The sequence below is a fragment of the Gasterosteus aculeatus genome, chromosome 13 (genome assembly GCF_964276395.1).
Source record: "Gasterosteus aculeatus chromosome 13, fGasAcu3.hap1.1, whole genome shotgun sequence".
Classification (NCBI taxonomy): Eukaryota; Metazoa; Chordata; class Actinopteri; order Perciformes; family Gasterosteidae; genus Gasterosteus; species Gasterosteus aculeatus.
The window spans coordinates 17,044,930-17,061,645 of NC_135701.1; the positions used below are offsets into that span (position 1 = coordinate 17,044,930).

At 47.6% G+C, this 16,716-nt stretch overlaps 1 protein-coding gene across 35 annotated transcripts in view; it reads left to right on the plus strand.

Annotated features, from left to right (window-relative positions):
• The window catches only part of fbrsl1 (fibrosin-like 1), a 269,377-nt gene that overhangs the window by 116,957 nt on the left and 135,704 nt on the right, over positions 1–16,716 (plus strand). For 30 of the 35 annotated variants that reach the window (XM_040194987.2, XM_078087536.1, XM_078087529.1 and 27 more), the window contains exons 3-4: positions 5,082–5,183; positions 9,343–9,378. In XM_040194987.2, coding sequence (XP_040050921.2) covers positions 5,082–5,183; positions 9,343–9,378 — 138 coding nt within the window. Of the gene's footprint in view, positions 1–5,081; positions 5,184–9,342; positions 9,379–16,301; positions 16,323–16,716 lie in introns of those variants that run through there. The other 5 variants (XM_040194984.2, XM_078087527.1, XM_040194991.2 and 2 more) reach the window with 2 other exon arrangements.

Consider the following 16,716-nt stretch of genomic DNA (forward strand, 5'->3'; position numbering starts at 1 on the left):
TTTGCTGACCACAAAGTGCAAATGTTGCATTTCTAGTGGCACGTACCACAACGTGAAGTTGTTTTACTGCAACTTTGACTGTGCATTCTTTTATTAAAGCCAACGTGATATTTGACTTGCAAATAATCATGTTGTTGAAAAAAACCCAAGTGAATGCCGTTTGAATTTTTCTTGTTAGCATGCATAAATCTTTCACAAAATGCACACTGCTTTCAACGCTAATAGTGTACACAGAAATCAAAGCTGTGACTTTCTTGCGAAGCAGCAAGCGAGGAGGAAGATCTGCATAATGTTGGCTCTGGCAATGAAGAGCGAAACGCAGATCCACAGCAACGCTTCCTTGCTTTCCTTCCAATAACATCATTAGCATTTTGACATCATCGGCCTAATTGTTGTTGGTGGATCTGAGAGATACTTGTCTTGCAGTGGGAGCCGAAGGGGGCAGGGGGAGAGGAGGGTGGGAACCTGTGCTTATCAGTGCAGGGCAGATACTGTTCCTATGGACCCGGCTGACAGGTGTGGTTTGTGTGTGTGTGTGTGTGTGTGTGTGTGTGTTTCTATTGGTCGCGGTTGGCAGTGAACCCTCGGGACAGGTGCTGAGGGATGCCCCCCCCCTGCCTCCTCCCTTCCCTTGTTCCCTCACCCCCCCCCCCCCCCCCCCCTCCCCCAGGAGGCATATGGTGCGAGTGATTTGAGAGTCCTGGGCCCCACAGGGAGTGCTCCTCTCTCTAGTTCATCTGTTCCAGACGGGCCCCTGCGGGACGCTGCGGCTCTCCTGAGGTCCCCGTTGGCTGGGAATCAGGCCCAGTGAGCGGCGTTTTAGGTTGACTGCTTTGTTACAGCGCTGGGCGGTCGCGGTGGCCACCCCAGTCTTACACTGTGTATCATTGTACGCTTTCATTCTGTGGGCAGGACACGTGCCAAACGGCCAACAGGTCACGCCTCCTAATTTGTTTTCTCCGTAGCAAATTTATATGCAATTGTTGCGCTTAAAGTGCCGACTCGCATCGCAGTGTGATTGCCTACGATAGAAACGCCGTCTTGCTGTGATTCCGCAGTCTCATATTTGTGAACCAGCTCACAAATGTAATGTAGTTCTGAGTGCACTGGGAGAGAGAGTTATGGGGGCATTTTAGCCCTTGTATAATATGTGTACCTCTTTTATGTGGTCATTTATTATAAGGCGAGCTCCATGAATAATGTATGATTAAAAGGCTTAATGGATACACTGGGACTCGTCAAAATAAAAGCAAAAATCCATTTGCTCTCCCTGTAGTAAATCCAATAGCTTGTCCTTGGGCTAATTTCCAACTTGGGACTTAGTGGGGGAGTGAGTGCATGTCTTGATAGTGATTTCAGGGGAGGGAGGTGTTGGTTGTGCTGCAAAGTGAGAGAGCGACACAGAGAGAGAGAGAGAGCGAGAGAGAGAGAATTAAATGAGACACGGATGGGGAACAAAGCCCGGAACACCTCTTTCTCCGGATTCCTCCCCTCCTTCACGTCACTATCCCAGGACCCCTCTTTCTCTCCTTCCCTCTCTCCCGTCTCTGTCCCCCACCATCTTATGGCTCCTTCCCCGTGCCTCTGAGCAGCTGCCACTTCTGAGCCCGCAGAAAATGAAGGCAGATGAATCAATTTGGCCTGTGGCCCTAAAGTGCACTTGTCTGCACCCCAGGCTGGGCCGGGGGAGGGGGAGGGATAATGAGCCGATAGATTGAGCCGATGCTGGAACCCGGCACTGAGCGCTGAGGTGCCTTTCGCCCGCCGCACCACCGGCCCCTTTCTCTCTCTCTCTCTCTCTCTCACACTCACACACACACACACGTACATACACATAGTGTTGCTGCGTCCCAGAGCAGCGGTAGCAGCCCGTCACTGGGTTAATGGGGGTGAGGGTCCTTTGCGCCAGGCGCTTTTCAGAACAAATTAAAAGAAGGATCTGTATCTGTCGTTTTCATCCCTCCCTTTAAAGTATTGCCCCTCGTTTCCTCCTGCTCTGTGCATATCGGAGCCTGGTATCGCGAGGAGAAGAGCAGGAAGGAAGGGGGCAGGCAGGCAGGGGCCAGGGCTCCTGGGGTAATGATGATTGACACTGGGACAAGGCTAAGGCACAGCCTCCCTGAGTGCTGTTGACAGGTGACGGCAGGCTGCGGAGAGACGAGGCAGAGCGAGAGGAGCTGGAGCAAAGAGTGGAAAAGTGAGGTCAGAACTAACCGCTTCTCTTATTTAAGGAGGAGGAACGTAGGAGACCATGTCTGATTCAACCCCACCCCACCCTGTTACCCCCACAAAACCCCTGCAAGGTGAACGAGGTAGGATCAAGAGAGCAGGACAACAAATCATCCTCCGCAAGCCTCTAGCCAGCATGACGCCGGCAGGCTGCAGGTGATCATGAGTGAAAATACAAAGAAAAAGTTGGCCAGGCCGATGGCATGAACCGATGAGAGCCACGACCGTCTCCATCGATGCCCCGAGTAGCCCTTTCCAATACGCAGCCCGCCTCTCTGACTTCAACCAGGGTTAGAGTAGTATAAATGAGCAGACCCCAGTCGGCACTACTCAACTTAGGAGGAAATTAAGATGCTGGAGGGCCCTTTGAAGATAATTAAAGAGCACAGAGCGGCAGCCTCCAGAGAGGGACTGCAGACATGTTCGATACTGAGACTAATGGAGCTAATTTCCAGTACATTATTCATGTAAAACACAGGCCTTAACTTAGCCATGTTTTTCAACATCTCTGCTGTCTTTCGTCTTAAATCAAACTGCACCCCCCCCCTCCTCCTCCTCCTCCTCCCACTGACACACACACACACTCAACATGACTAGCCGCACCTCAATAACGCGCAGGTCAAACCTTTAAAGTAAACAACCTTTTTCCAACTATGATGCTTTGAAATGGTCAGGTGGCAAGTAACTGCGCTCTCAAGGCTTTCCAGAAAATCAACTCAAGCGTAGTGGAAAGGCTTTATGACTTTGAACTGTGTCACCCCTTGCAACCAATCACGTCTCAGTAGAGACTGTTAGCCCGACCCTAAAGATCACTAACTTGTCCTCTAACATTAATGAATACACAAAAAAGGAATTAAACAACACCACGTGAAAGCATTGCGGTTGGGACCCTAGGGCCAATTAAACACCTCCCCAGACAGGAAATTAGTCCCAGCCTTAATCACAGGCAGTCAGCGTTGCCAATCTTTTGTCAGAGTTGGTGAATTCCTGCCTCGATCAATTGCTCTCCTGTCCCGTTAAACAGCGGCTTGGGGAATGGTCCTTGCTCGCTTCATCATTAACCTAGGCGGCTAATTAGACACTTTGCTCTGATCAATAGCCAAGCTGATTACTGACTGGGTAATGTAGCCGTAGGAAGAGACGGAAACACTCAAGAACTTGTCAGCAACACTGATGCTGGGTAAACAAAGTAATCAACAGCTGCACTTGACGGCAACGTGACGCAGACTGTACCTTCACACTGCTGCTTCTGTGCCCGCCTGCCAAGGAGGATTGCTCTCTTTGTTCTCCCCTTGAGAGAAGGAAATCAGAAAGGCCACCATCTATTTTGAGATTCAAGGAGTGATTAGGCTGACAGGTAGTCGAGCGAGAAAGGGAGAGGCGGGTGGAGGTGGAAGTCAAACCTGATTAGGCCCACCTGCCGGGTCTCTTTCTTCCATCCCTGCACCCTGATTGCTTGGCGGCAGCGCCCGCCTACTATCCGCCACACTCACCCCACCGCACCCCCGTCCTGTCACTGTTGACCTCAGCGCGCCGCTAATGCCCCTTGGCCAATCAGCATGCTCGCCCTGGTGGAGGGAGGGTAATTAAAAGGGAATTGTGTCTACTTGGCGTGTGAGCTAGTGGGCACAAGGGTAGACAAACACACATTCTCTCTGCCACCTTGCCTCCCTCCCTCTTTCCCGGCCAGGTGGTAGCGTACAGGATCTGTCAGATTAGCTGATGACCCTTTTAATTCTAGCCCAGCCGGGGGCCATAATTGATATTTACCGGGAAAGGTTAATTGTAGCAGTGATCTGCTTAAATTACAGTGGAGATCAGGAGAAGGGGGCCAGCCTCCATGCACGGCACCAGGGGAGCTGCTACATGGAAACTGCTAGTCAAATGGATTATACCCCACGGCCATCACCCCTGTACTCCAAGGTGGGGAAGCTCCACGGAACATTGTGATTGGCTGGTGTTGTTGCAGCACATAGTCGTCATGCAGAGCTTGCCAACCTCCCACCTGGCTACGAATATGAATGATGCCAACTGTGGGTCTTGATGGCATTAAATCAACCAAGCCACCCAGGTTGATATCATGATGTGCAGAAACTGAAATACATTTATGATGCCGGTATTGAATCTTTATTTTTCTATTTTCTTTAACAGGAAACTGCACAAATCCAATGAAAACTAAATATTTAAAGAGTATTGTCCTTTCAGTTTATGCAAAATCTTAGTTTTTTTTATTGAAATCCCAGTGCAGATTTGTTACCAATACAAAGTTACCTAAGGAATGTGACTTAGCTGTGGTGGATGTCCATTTAGTATTTAGCAGTGAACCCCGATTCAACTGACTCTACCTGTTCGGGACCATTTTATTTTCTGTATTATTATATAAGCCAAGGCTAAACAGAGCTCAGTATATATTTTTATCGAGCTATGCAACACCTCTACCTGAGGGTTTTTTGCGTTGAGTACTGCTTTACATTTAGCCAAAGCACAAACTGACACCGAGCTGTGTGTCCTCACACCGTTGTGTTTTCCTCGGGTAAAGAATAGAACGTTTGGCCCATTGAACGTCAGATAAAGCCCTTGTAGTTTTGATGTATTGTTATGCATGCATGCTTCATTTAATACGTAAAATATGATTGCATCTTGACCTTTTTTTGGCTGATGTAATTATTAAATTATGAAGATTGCAAAAAAGGACGTTTGCATTTGCTTCTTGTCATACAAATCAAGAATCCGTGGAAAGGTGTGTTTGGTGGGGGTGCTTTGTTCTTGTCCCATACACGCTGCTACAGAAAAAAACGGTTAATAAAGTGAGCGGAGGATTTTTTACATGTCCCTTTTCCCGTCCTCTGCAGATCAAACCTTTTGCACTGTGTCCGGTCAAAGTCAGAGAGGACGAGATGGTGCAGGAGGTCAGCCGACCGCACAGAAGCAACTCCAAGGAGCAGCTCAGCGAGGTGAGTCCTCATACTAGACCTTTTGCCTTTTCACAGACCTCCTGAAGCTTGCCAGGCTATCCACTTTCATGGGGCGGGGCAGGAGAACCTCTGAAGTGGGATATAGAAAGCGTTCAGGCGACAACAACATTGAGGCAGAGATCACAGACAGCTCCTGCTGTTTCCCGCTATCACCTCATAAATCCCCTGTGCATTGGGGGAGAGACTGGCTGGCTGGCAGCACACAGACAGGAAATGATTAGGCCGGTCGCGCAGCATCACCTTGTTGGCCTGGCAGTATTTAAGCATGGCGCGGTTAAATGTAGACATGGCCTAACGCATTTCTGCCAGGTGTGGGCTGACCTTGCCGACCCCAGGGTGGAATGAGTTAAAGAAACCGTTCCAATTATGGCCGCGGCTGCATCCATATGCCAGCCCATTTAGAGGATGAGTAGGTGCCAAAGGAGAATGGAGGCCAGGCATTGGTTCAGCATAAGGGATGAAATAATGCAATTTAGATACAGGGAACGTAATGAGAATTTATGCAAAAATCCCAAGCGGCTCATTTTAAATGAACGTTGAAATATGCTTCCTAACTAATGCCTGTCAAGCAGACCTCCCAAACCTGAAACCAAATTCAATCAGACTGTTCATTTAGCTGACGAAAGCAGCAGGAGGAGAGTGAGTGGGAAGAGAAACGAGAGGAAAGAAAATCTGCAGCTATCTTTTCCAGCAGGGGTAAAATGAATAAAAGTAAAATATTTTAATGAACCACCGTTAATTAAATGCTTTGTTTTAAGCTATTTAGCATTCCAATTGAAAGAAAGAAAAATCACCCAGCCTATTTCTTCCCATTTGGTCCTGTTTTCTGCATGCCATGCTGCTTTATCGCGTGCACCCGCCACCCCTTCTCCCTTCTCCTGCAACTTCCCTCCTACTATTTTCTCTAGAATTTGTGTAAAAGGCTGTCTTTTAATGAAAAAGTCGGGGCGAAAAGGCGGGCTTGTCAGATAAAAGGCCGCTGCCAGTTGACAGCTCTGACAGGGATATACGACAAGCACAGAAAAGGGGAGGGGGGGGGGGGGAGGCGGAAGACGGGGGTGGAATTGGTGGTGGTGTCGGTGATGTAGGTGGGGGTGGCGCCCCTGTTGAAAATTGCACGCTGTAATCGCCGACGGTGTTAGTTGTGGCATGTCTCTCTAATCTGCTGCCAAATAAATGGTGCACAGGCGCTGATTGTTGTAACCACGGCATCCATATCTATCCATCTCTCTTCCTCTTTCCGTCTCTCTCTCTGCTGGCTGTACTCCACAGCAAAGGCCTGGACATAATACACACAGCGAGATTCCTCACCAACACCGTGCCGCTGTCACTATATTCTGTTTTAGCTCCATGAAGTCTCCGTCAACACACTGAGAGCACCGCTAATTTTTGCAAAAACGCTCCGGCGTATCAAAGCGGCTCCCCGGCTCTGAGAGCTCTTAACTAATGATGCCGCGTCTGTGCAACGAGTAAAATGGATTTCTCTTGTCTTACCGCCAAAGGAAATGGAGACAAATGCGCCATGTGGACGCGCCCGCCTGTAAAAACAGTCATGCATCAATTTGGGAGCAGGGGGTAAAAAAATAAAACGAAGGGAATGCTGTTTGTTCATTGCCATGGTTGGGTCTTTATCTGTTTATTTTGACTAGGTAATTGTGCCTGCGGTGCAGCGGGGCCCCGGCACTAAGCCACACAGGGATTAGTGAAATATGAGGTGGTGGAGGAGGTGCGTTTCACAGCATCTGCATCCTGTGAAGGAGAGGGCGGGAGCTGTGGCGCTGTCGGGGTCTCTAACACCCTCCTGTATCCACCCACTCCCACCCACATGCAGCCAAACCCATGAGCTACCTGATCCGCCACAGAAGGCCTACGTGTTCGCATCCCTTCTCTCATCATGCCCCATTGAGCTCTGATTGGTCCGCCTCCCTGGGTTTGGAGAAGATGGACTGGACCCTCCTCTCCTGTCGCCATGTTTTTCTTTTTCTATCCTTTTTTTTTGTAAGGAGAGTGGAGGAGGGGGCATGGAAATGGGGAGAGGATTAGGGGGAGGATTTAGCAACATTCTCTTTTCCAGGGCTGTTTAGTTAACCCTTAAATGCCGCCAGCATCCACCCCATCCCTCTCCCTACCATCCAACATAATCACCACACACACACACACACACACACACACACACACACGTCCTGCTCCTTCCCCCACACTCCCTCTCCAGGGCGGGTTCTTAAATCCTTTTGAAGTCCTAAGCGCGGCAGAAATCCATTGAGAGCCATGTATAATGGCTTTTAAGAGAGAGTGTTTAGCTGGATGCCGACCCTATGGCTTATGAACCGCTGGCGTTTTAATGGATCCCCCCCCCCCCTTCGCCCTTTTCCTCCCTTCACCGGCACTAAATCCAATGGATTGTCTCTCATTATCATTTAAATAAGCCTCTCTTTCTGCTCAGAACGCTCCAAGTTGAATGAACTCTACACAGTAAGGCTAATTCCAAATGGCCTTGGCCTCCCACCACCTATGCATATATGCCCTCACACACACAAACACATGATTTAAGTGCATAGGCGGAATACATTCTCACTGGAACACAAACCCTGGCCCTTTTTATATCCACCTATATTGCCTTCTTTGCAGTTTTCCTTGTCTCTGGCCTCGCTACTGAAGGGAGCATAGAGGTTGAGCAGAGCGGGAATAGCCTTTTGATTCCCGCAGAGCCTTCTTTCCGGTTCGCGGCGGGACTCCTCCCTAATCGTCACCGCAGGAGCCGTCCTGCGAATCAGAGGGGCATACAGGCGATGATGAGGGCTGAGGCCAGGAGCAGGTGTGGGAGAACGGGTGAGGGGTATTGGGATGGCGCAAAACAAGGGAGGCAGCGGCAGCGAAGGTGTGGGGGAGGTTGCTCGGATTGAAGGTGGACCTATGGGTAAAATTGGTCTAGCAGAAAAGTCCCCTCCAGAGACCGGGGGGGTGGGGAGAAATTGCCAATCTAGACAGAGGAATAAAAGAAGTGAAAAGTGGAAGTGGAGGGAGGGATTTAGAGATTGGTATTCGTGCTGGGCTCTTGACAGACAGAGCCAGAGAGAACAGAACAAAACCTAACTATTCCGTCTCCATCCTGCTCTCGGTCAGCTTTTAGAGGACTGCATTAGAAAACACAGCAGAGTTTAATGGGCCAAACCCCCTAAATGCAATGAAGAGATATTTGTCTTCAGTAAAAGGGGCTTTGGGGTAATTTGGCTTGGTTCCAGGATGTGGCAGATCTCACAAAATGAAGACAGAAACGAAAAATTGTGTGTGAGTGTGAGCTTATCGCAGTCACAATAACATGGTAGATGAATTTGTCATAAATGTTTAAGGATGATCATGACAATGTCCTTTTTTTATAAAGCATGTTAGGCATTCTGGTCATCTCTTGCCTGTTGATGCTACTCTCATTCAGTTTTGTTTGCACAACAAAAAATCATAAGCTGGAATGAGAAGAGAAGCTTCTGGTAGCAGGGTAGAGCTGCACAGCTGTTGCTCAATACATATATTTCTATTTCAAGGTGGGTTTGGGAATTTTGTCACACTAGCGCAAGTGGTGGATTGACTCTCATGTGACTATTAATGTCAGATGCCCCCCCTGCAGACACAGAAGCAAGGGGTGAAAGTTAATCCTCACCTGGGCTGCAACGCATTACCTCCTCTATCTAATAAAGCCACCGGAAGGAAGCCTGACTCATTTTGTCTACAGAAAGTCAACAGGCAAAGACTAGATTGTGACTTAAACCATAGAGTTGCTTCCCAAGGTACCCTGTGCATGCCAGAGTCTGATACACAAGTAAAGCCTGTACACTTCACCCACGGCTTAAACGGCATTTACACCCTCTTCGAATGACTTTTTCAGCATATTAATTATAAACTTACAAAATTCAACTCAAACTCATATGAAGATATTATAGTTTTTAGAGCGGGTGCTGCTCAGCTGCCCCAACTGTGGACGCCGGGAGCTACGGGAAGGATGTGTGCGGCGCGTGGTACATGGCAGGGCGGCTAAAAGGTTAACGTGAATATTGATATTAAAGCGGCGCTGCTTCATCATGTCTGTGTCAGCGAGTGAAACGCTCCTTAAAGGTCATCCCTGTTCTCCTCTCTCTCCCTACAGACTTCCATTCACTCGCTGTCAGGCCGCGGCTACTCGGTAAGTGGCATTTTCATGCTTCATAGCTTTACGGCAGAATTACAATCCCCAACGACCCGCTTTATGGCCCCGGCGCTCGACATTTTAATTATGTTAAATAGAGTAATGGAGAAATCATGATATTAGGAACATTAATTCTGGCTGACTGACTGATTAAATTGCGGTAAGGTGTCCCGCGCTACCTTGGCGAAAAGAGCCTTGTTTTATTGGCATCGATCAGCTTTCGCTGGTGCTGCAATTTGGCTGTCAGAGATTTGTGTCTTCTTCCAGTGTATGTCAACGGAGGATCCTTTTGCTCTTGTGTATGAAAATATGCCTAAAAGCATGGAAAGGCTCCCGCATCTATGCAACAAATGTAATGTCTCACCACCACAGAGATGCATGTGCACCTTCAGGAGGATGCAGAGCTGTTAAACTCGTTATTTGTTGGAAACGACTGACTGACACTGAAGTCAGTGAGATGTTTTTTCTGCAGTAGACCAAGTGTTGTTCAAGGTAAATAGGCCCAAGAGGAATACTTCGGAAAACGTCAACCCGATCCTTTCAAACATAGAAGTCCATAAATCAGAATACGACTATTTTTATCCCTGAAAGCATTTGTTGCCCCAGTGCCTTTTGGATTGGTTCATTTGTGCTCACCCCCACCCATTGTTTCAACGATGCGCTGAGTCTCAGAGTAATAGAGACAGCAGTCGTCCTTTATGTCCTTTGCTTAAAGGGGAACTAATAAGAGGAGCATTCTTTAAAGCGTGCTACTTTTAGCTGAGTGGCATATGGCAGTTGTTATTGCAGCTTGGAAGCAATCATCCCGACAAACAAAACAACTATAAATGGTTTGTCATCGTTAATCTGCCTCAAAGGACTGCAGTTAAAGCGCTGAACAAAGCTTAACTTCTAAAGACCTTGATCTCTGCGGAATCTTTTGTTTTATTTATTTTTTATTTTGTTTTAATAGAACATGTCACATTTCCTTTCCCCAGCGGCTGCATACTCACAGATGGATGAAAACAAATAGGACTTTCCAAAAAAGCTCACAGAGCCCTTTGGCTCTAGCTGTCAGTTTAAGTCGGCAGGGAACGTTATCTCGGAGAAAGATGGGAGCAGTGAGTGGGCAGAAATGGAGGGGGTGGCTTGGCGGTGGGGGTGTAAGGTCATTGGCATTTGGCATTGTGCAAGAAAAGGAAAGTCCAGTTACAAGGGCAGGAAGTTTTCACGTTGTCTGGCTCCGTTCTCTGGCTCTGCGATGGTGCAATCTGCAGCATTCTTTGCCCTCTGGGTACCTCCTGGGTGCTGAGCTCTGACTCGCAATCTGCTGTGCTGCAGGCCCCGCTTGATTTCTGGGGTCGCCTTATCTGTAAGTGCTTCGGGCTTTACAGTATGATGGTTTTCGAAGAGGGGGGGAGGGTTTGAATGGGTTGCAGGGTCAGGGGCCTCGAGGGATCTGCCACGCAGAGGCTGTTGGTATAGGCGAGGAGGAGGAGGAGGAGGAGGAGGAGGAGGAGGAGGAGGCGGCAAGTGTCTGCATGGAGCGTTATGGCTGGAGGAGGAGAGAGGCGTGGGTGGGGTGCTGTTAGTTGGGTGGGGAGGCTGTGTGAGGGTCAACGAGTCAGGGACACAGGCGTGGGCAGCGCCCCCGGCCACCCAGAGCATGGAAAGGGCTATCTCCTGGTTGGCCCCTGACACTGATCGCCGTCAACTCCTCCGCCTCGCCGCAAACTCTCACTGGTAGACGTGACGGTCGGCTGTCACGAGGCACTAGAAGGTAAAGAAAAGGCAATCTGTGTTGACAGGTTTTTGTTGCTTCTATTGGGGGGGCACCGCCTCTTGTGCGCGCCCATATGTCACCCTTCTTATGTTGCCTGCTAGGCAAGAATGTAAAGGAAAAACAGGAAAAAAAGCAATTTGAGGTCACTAGGGTGTTTTAAACAAAGAAAAGACACGTATACTATGTTAAAGTACTTATGCACACATAGTGCATTAACACGGCAGTCCGTTGGACTTTTTAGCTAGGAATGAAGTCGGTAATTGAATCCAAATGTCCAAGTATTGATCGAGGTTTCAGTTTGTATCTAGTGTCTCACAGACACTATAATGTAGTTGACACAATTCTGCAGGCTGGTGCCATTATGTGTTCAAATTAAACCGCTCACAGCTGATGATTTCAATGTCTTCATGTTTGAGGAAACTTAAATGGATGTTTTTTTTCTGCAATTTCTGCAAAAAACATAGTGGCCGTTTACACAGTATTCCTGCAATATATATATATATATATATATATATATATATATATATATATATATATATTTATTATTATTATTATTATTATTATTAATTTACTTGGCTAAGACTAACCTCCTTAATTTACTCATTCATACAAACAGGATGTTTTTATCGAGGGTGATGACATCACCCACCTCCATCTCCCAACCCCCCAACCTCCATCTCGTTTCAGGGGTGAGGGACCATTGAGTCCAGCAGCGATATGTAGCGGCAGGATTGAGACTCGCTATCTCGCTCTCTGCGGAAGACTGGATATGGAATTGTTTATCAGGGCGACTCTCCCCTGTCTGCTTTGTGCAAGCTTCATTATATCCCCGGCTATGTTTTGGAGACAATATCTGTGCCTTGCTTCCTGCGCCGCTACCTGTTTGTTGTTCCACTAGAGATTGGCCCGGGCTCTGGCGATTTATCATCCTCTCTCAGGGGCTCCTTGATAAAGAACCCAACATCCCTCTCTGCACCTGGGAGATAGAGGCTGCAAGAGACGGGGAAAATGTCAAAGGATCTCACCGCCGCTATCTGCCCGTCCTGTCGCTACCCATGGGCTGGATGTACTGTGTAGGGGAGGAGACGTTTTAGCTAAGCAAAAAAGGCGACACACATCCCTTTCCTTTTGATGAAGAGATTGAGCTTCAGTCTCCCAGCCCCCATCTTTTAAAACCACCCAAGGCCGAGCTGTGGCTCATGTTTTCACGCACGATAAAAGCACAGAGCTTTGTCTGACGGTATAATCTGACTCGTCTGTTTGGGGAGGGTTTATCTCTGAGATGTCAGGGAGTAAAACCTTAGCCGCAGTGTTTGGGTTGAGGCAGAGTGCTCGGAGCTCTCAGACACACCCATTCTTAATTTCCCCTGCTCGGGTTGTCATAATCATATTTAACGCTAAATGAGTCTGTACTCTAAACAGAGCAGTGTCAGAGTCATTTGTGCATTTTTAAATATCCTCGTTTTAATTGATTTGGCATTCACGACCTCCACATTGTGGCAAACACGCTTCCCTGTCTGAGTGACGAGGCTTTAACAAGATCTTTATCGAATACATGGATTATGTCACTTAATTATAATAGAAGCCATTAAAGCTTCACGCTTTATTAAACAAAACGACCCAGATTCTCTGGATTAAATGCTAAACACAGCAATTGAAAGGAAATTGAGTGTAAATGTTATCTTGGATTTTTTTCAGTGAGGTCGTTTTGGTCACTGCACCATTATCAGCATACAGCGCCATTGCTGCTAACCACACAGTTTATGAAATGTCTTTACAGCGTCTTTTTAATTCCCTTTGTATGTCGCTCTGTCTGCCTCTCTATCTCTCTCTCACTCTCTCGCTCTGCTTGCTTTTTGGTGGTGCGCAGGTGTCTCTACACCACCGGCTCTGCACATGGTGAAAATTAGTGAAAGAAACGGAGAAGCCAGCAGGAGTGGGTTGGGGCCCTGACATTGTCCTGGCCTCTGGGTGGGGCTCTGCCTGTCAGGGGCCTCTCTATGAGGGCTGTCCGCCTTCAAAAACCTATTTGTTTATCCCCGTGTGCGGTCCGTCTTCAGATCCCGGACACTGCAGCTCACTGCGCGCCGGGGATCAGGGCCGTTGCCGCTAGCAACAGATAAAAATTGCTGTTAACCACAGCAGGGCCCACAACACATCAATCAACAGTTCTGCAGATAAAGGCTTCGGGCTTCTGGGGCCCCGGCTGAATGGCACGGTTGAAAATCCTTTTCCAGTGGCTGAGCACACACAGCTCTGATGGCGGAGGCCTGCTATCATTCAGAGTTGAGGAGGGAAACTTCAATTTCAGCAAAGCGGCTCAGGTTTTGTTCTAATGGAGATGCATTAGAATGGCACTAGCACAAAGGGGACTCTGGGAGAGGTCATTTGAATAAAAAGGCGACACAGTGAATTAGTGTTGACCGGGCCTTCAGAAAAAAAAACAGCCCAAGCATAGTTCAGTTGTTCCAAATGAACCCTTAATTGCTTTTGCCACTTGGCTTTGCTCTTAAGGCTCTTTAAAAGCTGTGCCGTTGAGCTTCATCGTATTCCACATAGCCCGTTTGTTAGGACCGAATTGAGATCAACGATTGGAAATTGCTAGGAGCTATACTTCCGAGGGCCAAATTGGCACTAGTACAAAAAAATATTCACCAGAGGTGACTTCGATGGCTCATTCTAACCTTTTTTAATCCTGTTCCACCACACTTAAAGTCAATTTATGGTGATAACTTTAATAGCTGGTAATGAAAAAGAACAATGCTAATTTTTTCTCATATAAAATCCAGTTAATGTATTCCCAGACGATGCTCTATGCCATCACCCATGTTGGAGTTGGTCCAAATGAAACACGCGCTTGCATGAGTAAAAGCATTAGTCTTATCCCCCGAACACTAGCCTTGATTATCATCCCTCTTGCGTAGTTTGTCCTGGATACGTTCTCCCCTAACTCACATTTGCCCCACTTTAAACAAATAGTCCTATAATGTAACAATCAAACAATTCTATGAGGATTTGTTTACTGCAGGCTGTCTCCCCATTAAGTTTCACGGACACTGCAGACAGATAAAGTGCCCTTTATCATATGTTACATACACCACAATCAAGCAGCAATTACACGCTCCTTCCATTTGTAAGAGCTCCCAATGCCGACGTGGATGTTTTAATGAGGGCTGTAATGAACGCTCAGGGTGTTTGGCAAGTCTCCGAGATGTTGCCGGGGCTTTTATGGCTTCCCATTATAACGTACAATTTGCATCAGCAAATTACAATGCTCCATATCATTATCCCGCACCAAGGCCCGATCATAAATTAGAGCTCCAATTACAAACATCTATCCGCGAACGGGGAACGAACATGATGGCAGCCCACCACAAGCAGGCAGGAGGGACAGAAAGCCTCCTGTGGACTGTGGGATGAGACTTCCACAGAGGTGTGATATTCTCATAAAGCGCCCGTATGGGGAATTGATGCTTCCAAAAGGAAGAGAGTGTGGGGAAGGACGTCTGCTAGTTCTGTTTCGGCTGTTCCATATGTTTCAAATTTCACGGCGCTCCGCACATTGAACTTATTCACATTTCAATCGTCTTCCTTCTGCTAAGCACAACACCCTCTGACTTTGGTGGCTGACTGTTTAACTCTCCTCATTCGAAGCTATGTAAGCTTGTCCATTCAGCTGTGTCTCGATTCCAGCCCAGCCGTGTCTCTTTCTTTCTCCTTCTCTCTCCAATCTCCCTCTGTCTTACTCGCTCCCCCTTCTCATTCGACTTGATTATACACTGGAGGGAACATAATAACTCATAGAGATTTATCTTTCTGCAATGTATTAATTCACCGCCACAAGTGTAATATTAGTCTATGTAATTTAAAGAAGTGGGTATTGCACCATTCCCAATGTCCCCCAAGGAATATAGAGGAAGTCATTTGAGTTTGGGCAGAACCTAATGCGAAAAAAATACATATATTGCAAGAGTTTTCATATAGCAAGACTCGTCGGGGTGTTTTTTTCAGTCGTTCTCCTTCATAACACATTCCGTTTACTCTGACATGGAGAGTCGGTGGCCGCTCCTCTCCTGAGCGCGTTGAACGGTTGTTGTAAGCGAAACAAACTGCAGCGTGTACCTGTGACGGCTGCGTTGCCTGTAATCCGCGACCTGTGACCGAGTCTCGATTGGAGTGGTGGAACAAAAGGCGCACGTCGACGGGACGCTTCAGGCGCTCGGCAGAAAACCAGCTACTGATGAGACAAAAGGCCCGCGGGTCTCCCGCAAACCCACAAGAGCTCCCCAACGCCTGAAATTAAGAAGAGCCAGAGGCGGGCCCATTTCTAGAGCAAAGCTAAAGTGTTCCTTTTGCGAGGCCTCTGTGGAGTTCTAGTGTTGGATTGTAAGAGGGCAGGATACGAAACAACACGCCGCCTTTTTCAGTCACAGATTTTGAGGAAGCAGGTTTCTCATTCTTTTTTTTTCTTCTCCTTTTTCACGCCTCTCAACATTCTCTCTCTTGCTGCCACATCTTTTTAAGGGTCCCTGTAGCCTTTGTCAGATGATGTTTAATTCATATTTGGTTTTGCATTTTAACCTTGCTTATCTGTAGGATCAAACGCATCCGTCTGTGCTTTTTGGCTGCAAAGCCAGAGCATAGAGGAGGACTGCAAGCCCTTGTTGGGGGTTGAGAGGTCATGAGATGAAGAGACTTTCTTCTACATTCACAGACACCCCCTGGCAATTATTCCCGCTATCTTTAATGTTTCTATGAATCTTTTAGGGTTAAACCTCCCACCCGTCTCTTTAAATGTAATTCTACCTCAGCCGGAGTACCTTTTCTGAAACCTGTACAAAAAAGTTTTACTAAGTAGGTCATGTTCTGCCACTCGTCTTCTAATCACTCAACGAAAAGAGCACAATTTCCCTCCATCGGAGCCCATGAGCCTTGCTCCTGGGATTTCTGTGAGCAACATACACTCATTTGATTTTCTGGCATGCGTTCCCTCCGTCTCCGTTCTCTCTACCCCCTTTTTACTTACCGATTATCTGACAGTACACAAGCAACACCTACCCTGCCTCCGACTTCACTAGACACGCACATATACACACAACCCCTCCTCCTTCCCCCTAAGTCTCTCTCTCTCTCTGTCTCTGTGTCTCTCGGTGGAGAAGGTGTCTGACAGTAACAGCAGGTAAGGTATAAGATTACAGGAGAAGCAGGGGCAATTATACCTCCAGCTGATGCTGGTGTGTTTATGAGGAGAGTAACTGTTAATGACAATGTTGTGGTTTCTCCAGAGGCTGGCGTACAGCTTAGGGAAACCTGCTGTTTTTCTCTCAGCATAGCTTCCTGTTATGTTGTAGATGGGTGTTTTTTTTCTGTTTGTCTGTTTTGTTCTTTTACTTTCTCTCATGCCTCGCCGACGCTGAGAGCTTTCTGTTTGGTCTGCCGTGCCTTCGCGATGCCCCGGACATGCTGTGGTTTAACCTTTAGGGCAAGCATTGGCACCACGCTTGTACGGATTTTCTGCAATGTGCACAACCAACTCCTAGTGCTGACTGAATAGCACGGAAAAAATTGGCTTC